The 12,144-nt window shown below is 41.7% G+C and overlaps 1 protein-coding gene across 3 annotated transcripts in view; it reads right to left on the bottom strand.

The window, feature by feature from the left end:
• The window catches only part of STXBP3 (syntaxin binding protein 3), an 80,598-nt gene that overhangs the window by 17,737 nt on the left and 50,717 nt on the right, over positions 1 to 12,144 (bottom strand). For all 3 annotated transcript variants that reach the window (XM_070077963.1, XM_070077962.1, XM_070077964.1), the window contains 2 exons: positions 7,857 to 7,952; positions 7,665 to 7,722 (listed from right to left, as the gene is read on the bottom strand). In XM_070077963.1, the coding sequence (XP_069934064.1) occupies positions 7,665 to 7,722; positions 7,857 to 7,952 (154 nt within the window). The remainder of the gene's footprint in view (positions 1 to 7,664; positions 7,723 to 7,856; positions 7,953 to 12,144) is intronic.

The raw sequence follows: 12,144 nt of genomic DNA on the forward strand, positions 1-12,144 counted from the left end.
GGAAAAAGGAAGACCTTTCTCTCTGTCTCTCTCTCTCTCACTGTCTAACTCTGTCAAAAAATAAATAAATAAATAAATAAAAAAACAAGCTATTACTGAAATTGTTTTATTATTCTATCTTCTATGTTATGTTATACATGTATACAAATTATATGTCTACATGGAAAAATTTATTAAGAACTCTGCTTTAATTGGCTTATAGATAAAAGATTGCTCATAAATTTAAATGGCTAAATTAATCAGATACATTTTGACTTATGTGACCTGAATCTCTGTATCAGACGTTTTAAATCTGTTGGTAGAAAGAAATGAAAAACGTTTTTATATGTTTGTGCTTGAGTTTGCTGGTTAAACAAGCTACACATGTTAGATATTTAAGAGATGTTCCCAAATACATGTATTCTTAAAATTTATAGAAGGCATTAGACCTTCTGGTAAATGTTTTCCTAAGTTGTTATTTAATAGTTGAAATTGCTTGCCAAGTTTTCATTTGATATTGCTATTGTCAGTAAGTGATATGGAAGTGGCTTCCTCATTTCTCTATTCTAAGCCGGACTTCTCTCATTTCTCTATTCTCTTCAAGGTAGGAAACTAATTCTATTCTGAAGGACTCTCTAGGATGTACAATTTGACCTCTGGACCTTATAAAAGGGATGACTAACATTTTCTGTAATAGCATAGCCAAAGTGAGAGCTTAAATTATAATTTCACAGCTAGATTTACTTCACCATGGGCACAGTAAACAGGCAAAACCTCCCTTTCGGACCAAAGGGAGAGAAAGTTTTAAAGTGAAGACATAGTTTTACTCAAGGGCATTGTCTACCTTAGGAAAAACCACTATCAGAACAGGCCTGTGACTACAGACTTCAAGTTGAGGCCCCTGAAGATTAGAGATGGGACTGGAGCGCCTCCTTGACCTGCATCCTCTGGTCTGCTTTAACAAAAACCAGGAGAAAGGAAAGCCAGGCATCAGAAGCCATGTAAAGATAGGTGGCAGGCCTATTAAAGCAGGCTCTGTGATCTGCCCTCAAAGAGACCCAATAGGCCAGTCCACTGCAGTGGCTTTCAATGTGAAAAGCCAGGTCTTCAGCAGAAGTTAGCTTATGAAGAGCCCTGACAGCTCTGCTAGCCAAGAGTTGGGTCACCAGAAATGGAACTGCCCTGCAGTCAAAGGATGCCCAGGTTAGAGCCACAGATCTTGCTGGCTCTAAGCTGAAAAGCCCTTCACTTGGCCCAGCTTCCAAAGTAACCACCGCTGCTGAGGAGATGACCAAGTAGGGTCAGCAACACTGAAGGCAGAACTGCAAATTTCCTGTAAGAGATGCCACCTGCCTTTACCTGGCCAACTCACCTCCCAGGCCAGCAAGGTAATGAAAGTCAGCAGGGTGCCTACCCCAAGGAGGTTCACACTTCCCTTAAGATGTACCCCATGTGAAGAGATAAGTCTGGGCCTCGTAACTGACAAGGCCTTAAAGCGCAACTGATTATCATCAGGCTCCTTCTTCCATTTCTATTGGCCTCTCAATCAGAAAACTTAGTCATAGGTTAGACAGCAGTTCTCTTAGGTTCTCTAATAATGATGCTGTCTTTTGTTCTAGACCCTATCTAGTCCATCTGAGGCCTCATTTCTTTGTAATCATAGCCTCTACTCTTACATAATGGCTCTACTCCCAACTTGTATGTATTGATGGTCCTTCTCCCCCACTTAATGTTGTATGAGTGTTCAGAATTTCTCTACAGACAAACCCCCTACCTGAAAAAGATGAGTGGCTTTTCTCCTGGTCTTGGTTGGGATCAGCTTTAAACCATGTCCATCAAACAGTCTTTACAAGGGTCCAGAGACACCCCCCATCATTTCCTCTCTATGAAATCCTCTCATTATTTGGTTAATGCCACTACCAGAACCATTGGTTGCTATTCTCACCCTGTCTTTATACTACCATGTCTGTTTAAGTGTTTACAGCAGGTGATAATGGAATGAACCAAGGCCTTCACCAACCAGGTGGTCAACCAAATGATGCTACAGGGTTACACTCGGCTCCCCCACCCCCAGGATACACAGCCTTGAGACATCACCACATAACAGCAGAGAGTATCCCGTTGCCCTATATCAGCAGGAAGTAGCTCTAAAAACAGATCATCGTCCCTCTACCCTTCCTGGACTTTTGGGGCTGATATAATCCAACACTTGCTTTATGAAAAACAAAAGGAGGGAATGTTACTAAAGTGGTACCATCTTCCTAAGCCCAGCCTGGCTTACTAGAAGTCAGGTGACCAAATGGTCCAACAGAGCCTCGGGCAGTCACTGAAGTCATACATAAGAGTGTTAATTGTTAAATTAACAACAGGAGTCACAGTGCATTAACTTCCCATGCAGGACCTCTGTCGTCAATGAGTTGTATTATGAGAGTTAACTGTAAAACCTGCTCTCAAACAGTTTTGTGTATGTGTGTGTGCAAATTGTTGAAATCTTTACTTAGTACAGAGTTGGTCTTCTGTGTACAAAGTTAATTAAAAATGGGGCTGGCACTGTGGTGTAGCAGGTAAAGCCACCGCCTGTAGTGCTGGTATCCCATATGGGCGACGGTTCAAGTCCCGGTTGCTCCACTTCCAACCCAGCTCTCTGCTATGGCCTGGGAAAGTGTGGAAGATGGCCCAAGTCCTTAGGGCCCTGAACCCACATGGAAGACCTGGAAGAAGCTCCTGGCTCCTGGCTTTGGATCAGCACAGCTCCAGCCATTGTGGCCATCTTGGGAGTGAACCACTGGATAGAAGACCTCTCTCTCTCTCTGTCTCTGTCACTCTGGCTTTCAAATAAATAAATAAATCTTTAAAAAACAAAACAAAACAAAAACCAAAATAAACCAAAATTAACTGAAAATGAAACTTAATGGAGAATGGGACTGAGAAGGGGAGAAGAAGGTAGAGGGGTAGGAGTCTGGGTGGGAGGGTGGATATGGTGGGAAGAATAAGTGTATTCCTAAAGTTGTACTTATAAAATTTGTATTTATTAAATAAAAAGTTTCTTTGGGGAAAATAAATCTTAATGTCCTGGAAATATAAGACTTTAAATTAAAAAACAGAACAAATAACTTTCACACATTGCTGGTGGTATTGTAAAATGGCACATCCACTTTGGAAACATTTGGAAGTTTCTTTTAGCTTAAACATATATGATAAACTTCAATCTTAAAAGCTCATCACATATATGTTTAAATAATCTCATGCTTAAGTATTCATCCAAGTAAATGAAAAAGTCTGTTCACAGATGGGAGTGTCTGACATGAAAAGTCTGAATGTTTAAAGTGATTTCATTCATAATTGCCAAGAACTTGAAAAACCTAAAATGTTCTTTAACTGATGAATAAATAAACCATACATAGTACATCCATACAATTGAATATTATTTATCAATAAAAAGTAACGAAACTATTGTTATAGGCAGCATGGATGAATCTTAAATGCATCATGCAAAATTAAAAAGGCAGATTGTATTATTCTATTTATAGGACATTCTGGAAAAGTCAAAACTATAGGGATAGAAAATAGATTAGTAGTTTCTAGGGGAAGAACTGCTGGCTGATGTTTGCAAAGGGACACAAGAAAATGTTGGAGGGTGATGGAAGTGTTCTATATCTTGAATGTGGTGGTAGTTATTAGAATATTCATTTGTCATAGAACTACAGACTACATATACAGCATATATAACTACTCTAAGAACTATGTACTATAATGGGTGAATTTTACTTTATATTTCAATTTTAAAAAGAATACAATGAATGAGTTTAACAGGAAACCGAACAGAACGAAAGACAGAAGCAGGGGCCTGGGTTGTGGTGTAACAGGTAAAGCTGCCACCTGTAATGTAGGCAACCCATATGGACACTGGTTTGAGTCCCGGCTATATCACTTTGATCCAGATCCATGCTAATGAGCCATTTGGGTAGTGAACCAGTGGATGAAAGATCTTTCTCTGTCTCTCCCTCTCTCTCTCTGTAAATCTTTTGAATAAATAAAATAAATCTTTTCTTCTTCTTCTTTTTTTTTTTTTTTTAAGAATTATTTACTTATTTGAAAGTCACAGTTACAGAGAGAGTAAGAGATGGAAAGAGCTCTTCCATTCACGGGTTCACTCTCCAAATGGCCGCAACAGCCGGAGCTGGGTTGATCAGTAGCCTGGAGCCAGAAGCTTTACTTCATGTCTCCCACATGGGTGCAGGGTCCCAAGCACTTGGGTCATCTGCTGCTGCTTTCCCATTAGCAGGGATCTGGATGGGAAGTGGAGCAGCCAGGAATGGAACTTACTCTCATATGGGATGCCAGTGCCAGAGGTGGCAGCTGTACTGGCTAAACCACAGCATTGGCCTCTAAAATAAATAAATAAAAAAGACATATGTAGGGGACTTAAAGTCAGGCTAATGGAAAATATTCAAACAAAACAGGTACAATTGGGGAAAAACAAAAAAGAAAACAATGCAAGAGATAAAGTTCAAAACATCTAAAATACACGTGACTGGGTCCCAGAAGGAGAAGAGAGAACAGGACTAAATGAAAATGTCAGGGGGCTGGCACTGTGGTGTAGCGGGTAAAGCCGCTCCCTACAGTGTCGGCATCCCATATGGGCACCAGTTCTAGTCCCAGCTGCTCCACTTCCTATCCAGCTCTCTGCTGTGGCCTGGGAAAGCAGTAGAAGACGGCCCAAGTCATTAGGCCCCTGCACCCTTGTGGGAGACCTGGAAGAAGCTCCTGGCTCCTGGCTTCGGAAAGGTGCAGCTCTGGCCGTTGCAGCCATTTGGGGAGAGAACTAGCGGATGGAAGACCTCTCTCTCTCTGCCTCTCCTCTCTCTCTCTCTGCCTCTCCTCTCTCTCTCTCTGCCTCTCCTCTTTGTGTGTGTAACTGTGACTTTCAAGTAAAATAAACAAATCTTTCTTTTTAAAAGAAAATGATGGTCAAGATTTTTACAAATGTGATGAAAATTATTAACCCAGTGATTTGAGATATTCTGCAAACCCCAAGGTGATAAATATCAAGAAACCCACACTATATTAAGGCATATCATAGTCAAATTGTTAAAATTCAAAGATATTTTTATCAATAAGGACATTTTATCTTCAAGAAAATGGTAATACATGACTGCTGACTTTACCAGAAATTATGGTTAGCCAGAGGTGATGTACTGAAAGTTTTAAATTTGTGAAAGAAAAAATAAATATTGCCCATCTTGAGTTTTAAATTCAGAAGTATCCTGAAAAACTTGCAAAACAAAGCTGTCTTCATTAAAAAAAAAAAAAAGTTGAGTGAATTCTTCAATCCAACCCAGGTATATAAAATGAAAATCATAAGGAATAAATAGTACCTGACTGGATAAATATGTGGGTAAAACAAAATTCTACTGAATATTTAAAGCAAAAACATCTTGAGTTTGCAATACATGAGATAATAGCACAAATGAAGGGGATAAATGGAATTGAATTATGACTTTCCTAAATTACTCAGGGCATGGCAAATATATACTGTAAGGTGGATTGTGATAAGAGATTTATTATTAAATACCACATAATAACTGAAGGTGGGAATAGTATACACCAAAAAAAACCCAATAAAGGAGTCAGAAAAGAATAGATAAATAGAAACAGGATACTAGATATATCCTTAGCTATATCAATAATTATATGAATTACATCTACAGTCTACAGAATTCCATTCAAAACTTTTGGACTGAATAAAAAAATGAAACTCAACTGCAAACTCTAATAAATGAACTTTAAGCAGAAAGACACAGGTAAATGTTGGCAAAAAGTACACTATGCAAACAACAGTCAAAAGAAAGTAATATCAAACAATAACTTTAAAACAAGAAATACTGCAAATGATAGATTTTTACGATAATAAAAGTATAAACTCAATAGAAAGATAACTATATTAAATGTATAATGACCTAATTAACATAGCTTCATCAACTAATTTAGCTTCAACAAGTTAAAGAACTGAAGAGAAAAATTCAGTCATAATCACAGTTTTTAATATAACACTCTCAGTAACTGACAGAAAATGTAGAACAAAAAGATCAGTAAAGGTGTGAGTGTTTGGTGTAACAGAGAAGACACAGCTTGGGACACCCATTTCCCATATCAGAGTACCTGCATTTAATAGTCTGGCTCTACTTCCAATTTCAGCTTCCTGCTAAATGGGAGGCGGCAGGTAATGGCTCAAGTACTTGTGTCCCTGCCACCCATGTGGGGGGGCCAGGACTGAGAACCTGGCTCCTGGCTTTGTCCTAGCCTAGTTCTAGATGTTGCAGGCATTTGGGAAGTCAATCAGTAGCATAAGATTTCTTTCTTTCTGTTTCTCTATCTCTCTGTCTGTCCCTCTGCCTTTCAAACAAATGAAAAATAAACCACCTAGTGACACATTTCTCAAAGTAGATCCCTATTGTTAAATAACAAATAACTGCCTATTTATAAAACGGTATTACTAATATACACAAATAAAAAAACTGAACTACTGAAATATATAAAATGATGTCTCAAAAATGTAATTCTAAGTGAAAGAAGCCAGACATCCCACATGGGTGCTGGCTTGAGACCTGGCTGCTCCACTTCTGATTTTTTTTTAAAGATTTATTTATTTATTTGAAAGGCAGAGTTACAGAGAGGCAGAGCCAGAGCCAGAGGCAGAGAGAGAGAGAGAGGTCTTCCATTTGATGGTTCACTCCCCAATGGCTGCATCAACTGGAGCTGTGCTGATCCAAGGCCAGGAGCCAGGAGCTCCTTCTGGATCTCACACATGGGTGCAGGGACCCAAGCACTTGGGCCATCCTCCACTGCTTTCCCAGACCATAGCAGAGAGCTAGATTGGAAGTGGAACAGCTGGGACCCAAACCAGCACCCATATGGGATGCCAGCACTGCAGGCAGTGGTTTTACCCACTATGACACAGTGCTGGGGTCCCAGGTCCCTTCCAATGAGCTTGGGAAAGCAGTGGAGGATTGCCCAAGTGCTTAGGCTCCTGCACCCAGGTGGGAGACCTGGAAAAAGCTCTGGGCTTCTGGCTTCAGCCTGGCCTGCCCCAGCCCCAGCTGCAGAGGCCATTTTGGGTGTGAATCTGTGGGTGGAAGACTTCTCTCTTTGTAACTCTGCCTTAAATTTTAAGTAAAAATAAATAAATAAATAAATAAATCACATACTATATGATTCCATTTATATGAAGGTCAAGAATAGGCAAAACTAATCTATGGTGATAGAAAAGTTTCCCTCTGGCAGGGTACTACTACTGATTGGGAAACAGCAGGAGGGAACTTTCTGGAATGATGGAAATGTTGTATATCTTGATTTTAGGTAGTGGTTTCACACATAATAAAGTTATCCATCAAACATTTAAGACTTGTGCACTTTACTGATATAAATTACACCTCAAAATGAAAATCTCAACAGTGCACTGATAAAATTGCCTAAATGGCCATTTAAAAATAAACTTTAATGAAACAAGACAGACAAAATGGTGTCAACTACTGAAACAAAATTAATGGGCATATGGAAGTTTGTTTTCTCCACTTCTGTGTATGTTTTTAGAACTTTTCCAAAATGGAAAGCTAAGTAAAATAAAAATTTTAAACTTTAAATTCACCTTTACCATTATTCTAAAAGTTAAGTAAGATTCTTACCTTTCCTTCTGTTGCTTTCTTTGTTGATGAAATTTCCTTCATAAGCTTGGGAATTTCTCTGTAAAATTGTGAGAGAATTTTTAAAACTTCTAAGGTGTAATTCTTTAAAGACTATTTTAAGGTTTCAAAATATACTACCACTTATTTAGCATCTAAAACATACAGAATAAAATTAAAATGGGTTCCACATACTCTAACACAACTGCTATATGCCGATGTCGAATTCTGACCCAGAGGTCATCTTCTTCTTCAAGGACTGCCTCCTTTTCTTTTCCATCTGTTTTATATCTATAAGACAGAAGCGTGCGAATTTTTGATTTTTTCCCTTAAAAGAAGAATCATTTTTACAAACAGTTGTTTTTTTAAAAGATTTTATTAATTTAAATGAAAGGTAGAGTTGTAGACAGTGAGAGGGAGACAGAGAGAAAGGTCTTCTATCCACTGGTTCACTCCACAAATGGCCACAGCGGCTGGAGCTGGGCCGATCAGAAGCCAGGAGATTCTTCTGGGTCTCCCAGGTGGGTACAGGGGCCCAAGAACTTGGGCCATTTTCCACTGATTTCTCATGCCGTAAGCAGAGAGCTGGATCTGAGGAGAAGCAGCCAGGACTAGGACCTGGCACCCATATGGGATGCCAGCACCTCAGGTGGAGGATTAACCTACTTCGCCACAGCACCAGACCTTAAACAGTTCATTTTAAGACATACTTCAAGAAACTAAAAAGCTTATATACTCAATTATTTAGCGGAAAGCTTTATATGCTGGGCTCAGTGTTGTGTCAAGGGGGGGTTAAGCTGCTGATGCAGGCATCCCATACTGAGTGTTGGTTTGGGTCCAGGCTGCTCAACTTCTGATCCAGCTCCCTGCTAAAGCACCTGAGAAGGCAGTAGAAGATGGCCCAAATACTTGGGCTCCTGCCACCTACCCTGCCACCAATGTGGGAGACAGGATGGAGCTCCTGGCTCTTAGCTTCAGCCTGACCCAGACCTGGCTGTTGTGGCCATTTAGGAAGTGAACCAGTGGATGGGAGATCTCAAACTCCTCCCTCCCCCAAAGTCACTCTATCTTCCAAATAAATAAATATTAAAAAAAAAAAGCCAAAGGTACTATGCCTAGCAAGACACTTTTACTTCCAAATGTTAGATTTAGTTGTTATAGCTCAACAAAATAGTCTCTTATGAAGTAAAAATTCAATGTCTTAAAATAAACTTTTTAAAAAAGATTTATATTTAAGTATTTAAGAGGCAAATTGATTGTATACCTCTTCCATCATTTTTCAAGATCATGTGGTCCAGCCATACTGGCTTGCTGGTGCCACAAGCAGAGGCTTAGCCTATTATGCCACAGCACCAGCTGCTACCATCAACTTTTTTTTTTTTTTTTATTTGACAGGTAGAGTTATAGACAGTGAGAGAGACAGAGAGAAGGGTCTCCCCAACTGGCCGCCATGGCTGGCGCTGCGCAGATCCAAAGCCAGGAGCCAGGTGCTTCTTCTTGGTCTCCCATGCGGGTGCAGGGATCCAAGCACTTGGGCCATTCTCCACTGCCCTCCCGGGCCACAGCAGAGAGCTAGACTGGAAGAGGAGCAACCAGGACTAGAAGCCGGTGCCTACCATAGGATACTGGCACTGCAGGCGGAGGATTAACCAAGTGAGCATGGCACCGGGCCCACCATCAACTTTTTCTTTTTTTTGACAGGCAGAGTGAACAGTGAGAGAGAGAGAGAGAGACAGAGAGAAAGGTCTTCCTTTTGCTGTTGGTTCACCCTCCAAAGCCCGCCGCGGCCGGCACATCACGCTGATCCGAAAGCAGGAGCCAGGTGCTTCTCCTGGTCTCCCATGGGGTGCAGGGCCCAAGGACTTGGGCCATCCTCCACTGCACTCCCAGGCCACAGCAGAGAGCTGGCCTGGAAGACGGGCAACCAGGACAGAATCGGCACCCCGACCGGGACTAGAACCCGGTGTGCCGGTGCCGCAAGGCGGAGGATTAGCCTAATTAGCCACGGCGCCGGCCATCCATCAACTTTAAAAATTAGACTGAATACACTAACAATTTGTATTTTAACTGCTAAAAATACTACTTTGAGAGCAGATGTTAAGCCGAGTAGTTAAGATGCCTTCATCCCACATTGGAGTGTGGGGGATCAGTTCCTGGCTCCAGCTCCTGACTCTAGTCCCCTGTCAATGTGGACCAAGGGAGGCAACAGTGATGGTTGAAGCAATTTGTTTCCTACCACCCATGTGGAAGACCTAGGTAGCATCCCTAGCTCCCAGTTCCAGCCCAGCCAGTCTCTCCCTTACTTACTTTATTTATTTATTTATTTGAGAGGCAGAGTTACAGACAGAGAGAGGGAGATACAGAGAGAGGTCTTCCCTCCACTGGGTCACTCCCCAAATGGCCATAACAGCCAAAGCTGAGCTGTTGAAGCCAGGAACCATGCTTCCTCCAGGCCTCCCACATGGGTGCAAGGAGCCCAAGCACTTGGGCTATCCTCTGCTGCTTTCCCAGGCCATAAGCAGAGGATTAGCTGGGAAACGAACTGGTGCCCATCTAGGATGCCAGCGCCACAGGCCACAGCACCGGCCCCTCTTCCTTACTTTTAACAAATGACACTTTGGGGTAGGCATTTGGCCTCATAGTTTAACATGCCTCTAGGTAACCTGGGTCCCATGTTGGAGTGTCTGGGTTTGATTCCCAGCTCCTTTAGCTCTTCATTCTAGCTCCTTGCCAATGCAGACCCTGGGAGTGATGATGGCTCAAATAATTGTGTTCGTGCTATCCACAAACGAGAGCTGGATTAAATTCAGGGCCCAGGGGCTGGCGTAGCAGGTTAAGCCAGTACCTGGGATGCAGGCAACTAATACAGGCATCAGCTGAAGATTCAGCTGCTGCACTACTGATCCATCTCCCTGTTAATGCACCTGGGAAAGCAACAAAAGATGGTACCAGGAAGAAGCTCCAGGCTACTGGTTTCAGATGGTCTAGGCTCCAGCTGTTAAGGCCATCTGGGGAATGAACCAGCAGATGAACATCCCTCTTTGTCTCTATCTCTCCCTCTCTCTATCTCTCCCTGTAACTCTCCCTTTCAAATAAATAACAAATAAATATTAAAAAAATACTAAGCATCTTAATTACCACAAGCGTTTTGTATCTTTTTAATATAAAAGCTACTTAAGTTTCAGAAACTGTTTTTCATTTTCACTACTGTACTCAAGCAATAAATTTCAGATGAAAGTTAATTTGCATTTAGAGATCATCAAATATGTATACATATTTATAGACACACATACACCCATAAATGATATACAGACCTATAATTAAATGGTTCCTTGAAAGAAAAGCTATTTTATTTTAAATATTTATTTATTTGAAAAGCAGAATTACAGAGAGGCAGAGGCAGAGAGAAAGAGAGAGAGAAGTCTTCCATCTGCTGGATCACTCCCCAAGTGGTCACAATGGCCTGAGCTGTGCCAATCTGAAGCCAGGAGCCTGGAGCCTCCTTCAGGTCTCCCATGTGGATGCAGGGTCCCAAGCACTTGGACCATTTTCTGCTGCTTTCCCAGGCCATAGCAGAGAGCTGGATCGGAAGTGGAGCAGTGGGACTAGAATCGGTGCCCATATGGGATACCAGCACTACACGCAGTGGCTTTTACCTGCTATTCCACAGCGCCAGCCCCAGCTATTTTTTCATTTAATTTTTTAATTTGGGGACAGCACTATGGTATAGTGGGTTAAGCTACCACCTGCAGTACTGGCATCCCATATGGACACTGGTTCAAGTCCTGGCTGCTCCACTTCTGATCCAGCTCCACGCTTTTGTGCCTGGGAAAGCAGCAGAAAATGGTCCAAGTGCTTGGGAACCTGCATCCACATGGGAGACACTGATGAAGCACATGGCTCAGCCCTGGTGTTGTAGCCATTTCGGGAGTGGACCAGTAGATGGAAGCTCTCTCTCTCTCTCTCTGCCTCTGCTTATCCCACTTTGTAACTCCACCTTTGAAATAAACAAATCAACATATACTCTTAATAAAGTCCAAGTTCTACCTGTTTAAATGTTGCTCTGGGGGCTGGCACTGTGGCACAGCAGGTTAAAGCCCTCGTCTGAAGCGCTGGTATCCCATGTGGGTACCAGTTCAAGTCCCAGCTGCTCCACTTCCTATCCAGCTATCTGCTATGGCCTGGGAAAGCAGTAGAATATGGCCTAAGTCCTTGGGTTCCTGCACCAGCGTGGAAGACCTAGAAGAAGCTCCTGGCTTCTGGCTTTAGATCGGCATTGCTCTGGCCGTTTCGGCCATCTGGGGAATGAACCAGAGGATGGAAGACCTCTCTCTCTCTTTCTTTCTCTGCCTCTGTCTCTCTGTAGCTCTGCCTTTCAAATAAATATATAAATTTTCTAAAAAAATGTTGTTCTGTTGCAGATTAAAGAAGAATACATGACATCAAAAAGCTCTCAAGCAGTCAAATTATCAACATATTTTAA

Source organism: Oryctolagus cuniculus, chromosome 7 (genome assembly GCF_964237555.1).
Source record: "Oryctolagus cuniculus chromosome 7, mOryCun1.1, whole genome shotgun sequence".
Taxonomy (NCBI): domain Eukaryota; kingdom Metazoa; phylum Chordata; class Mammalia; order Lagomorpha; family Leporidae; genus Oryctolagus; species Oryctolagus cuniculus.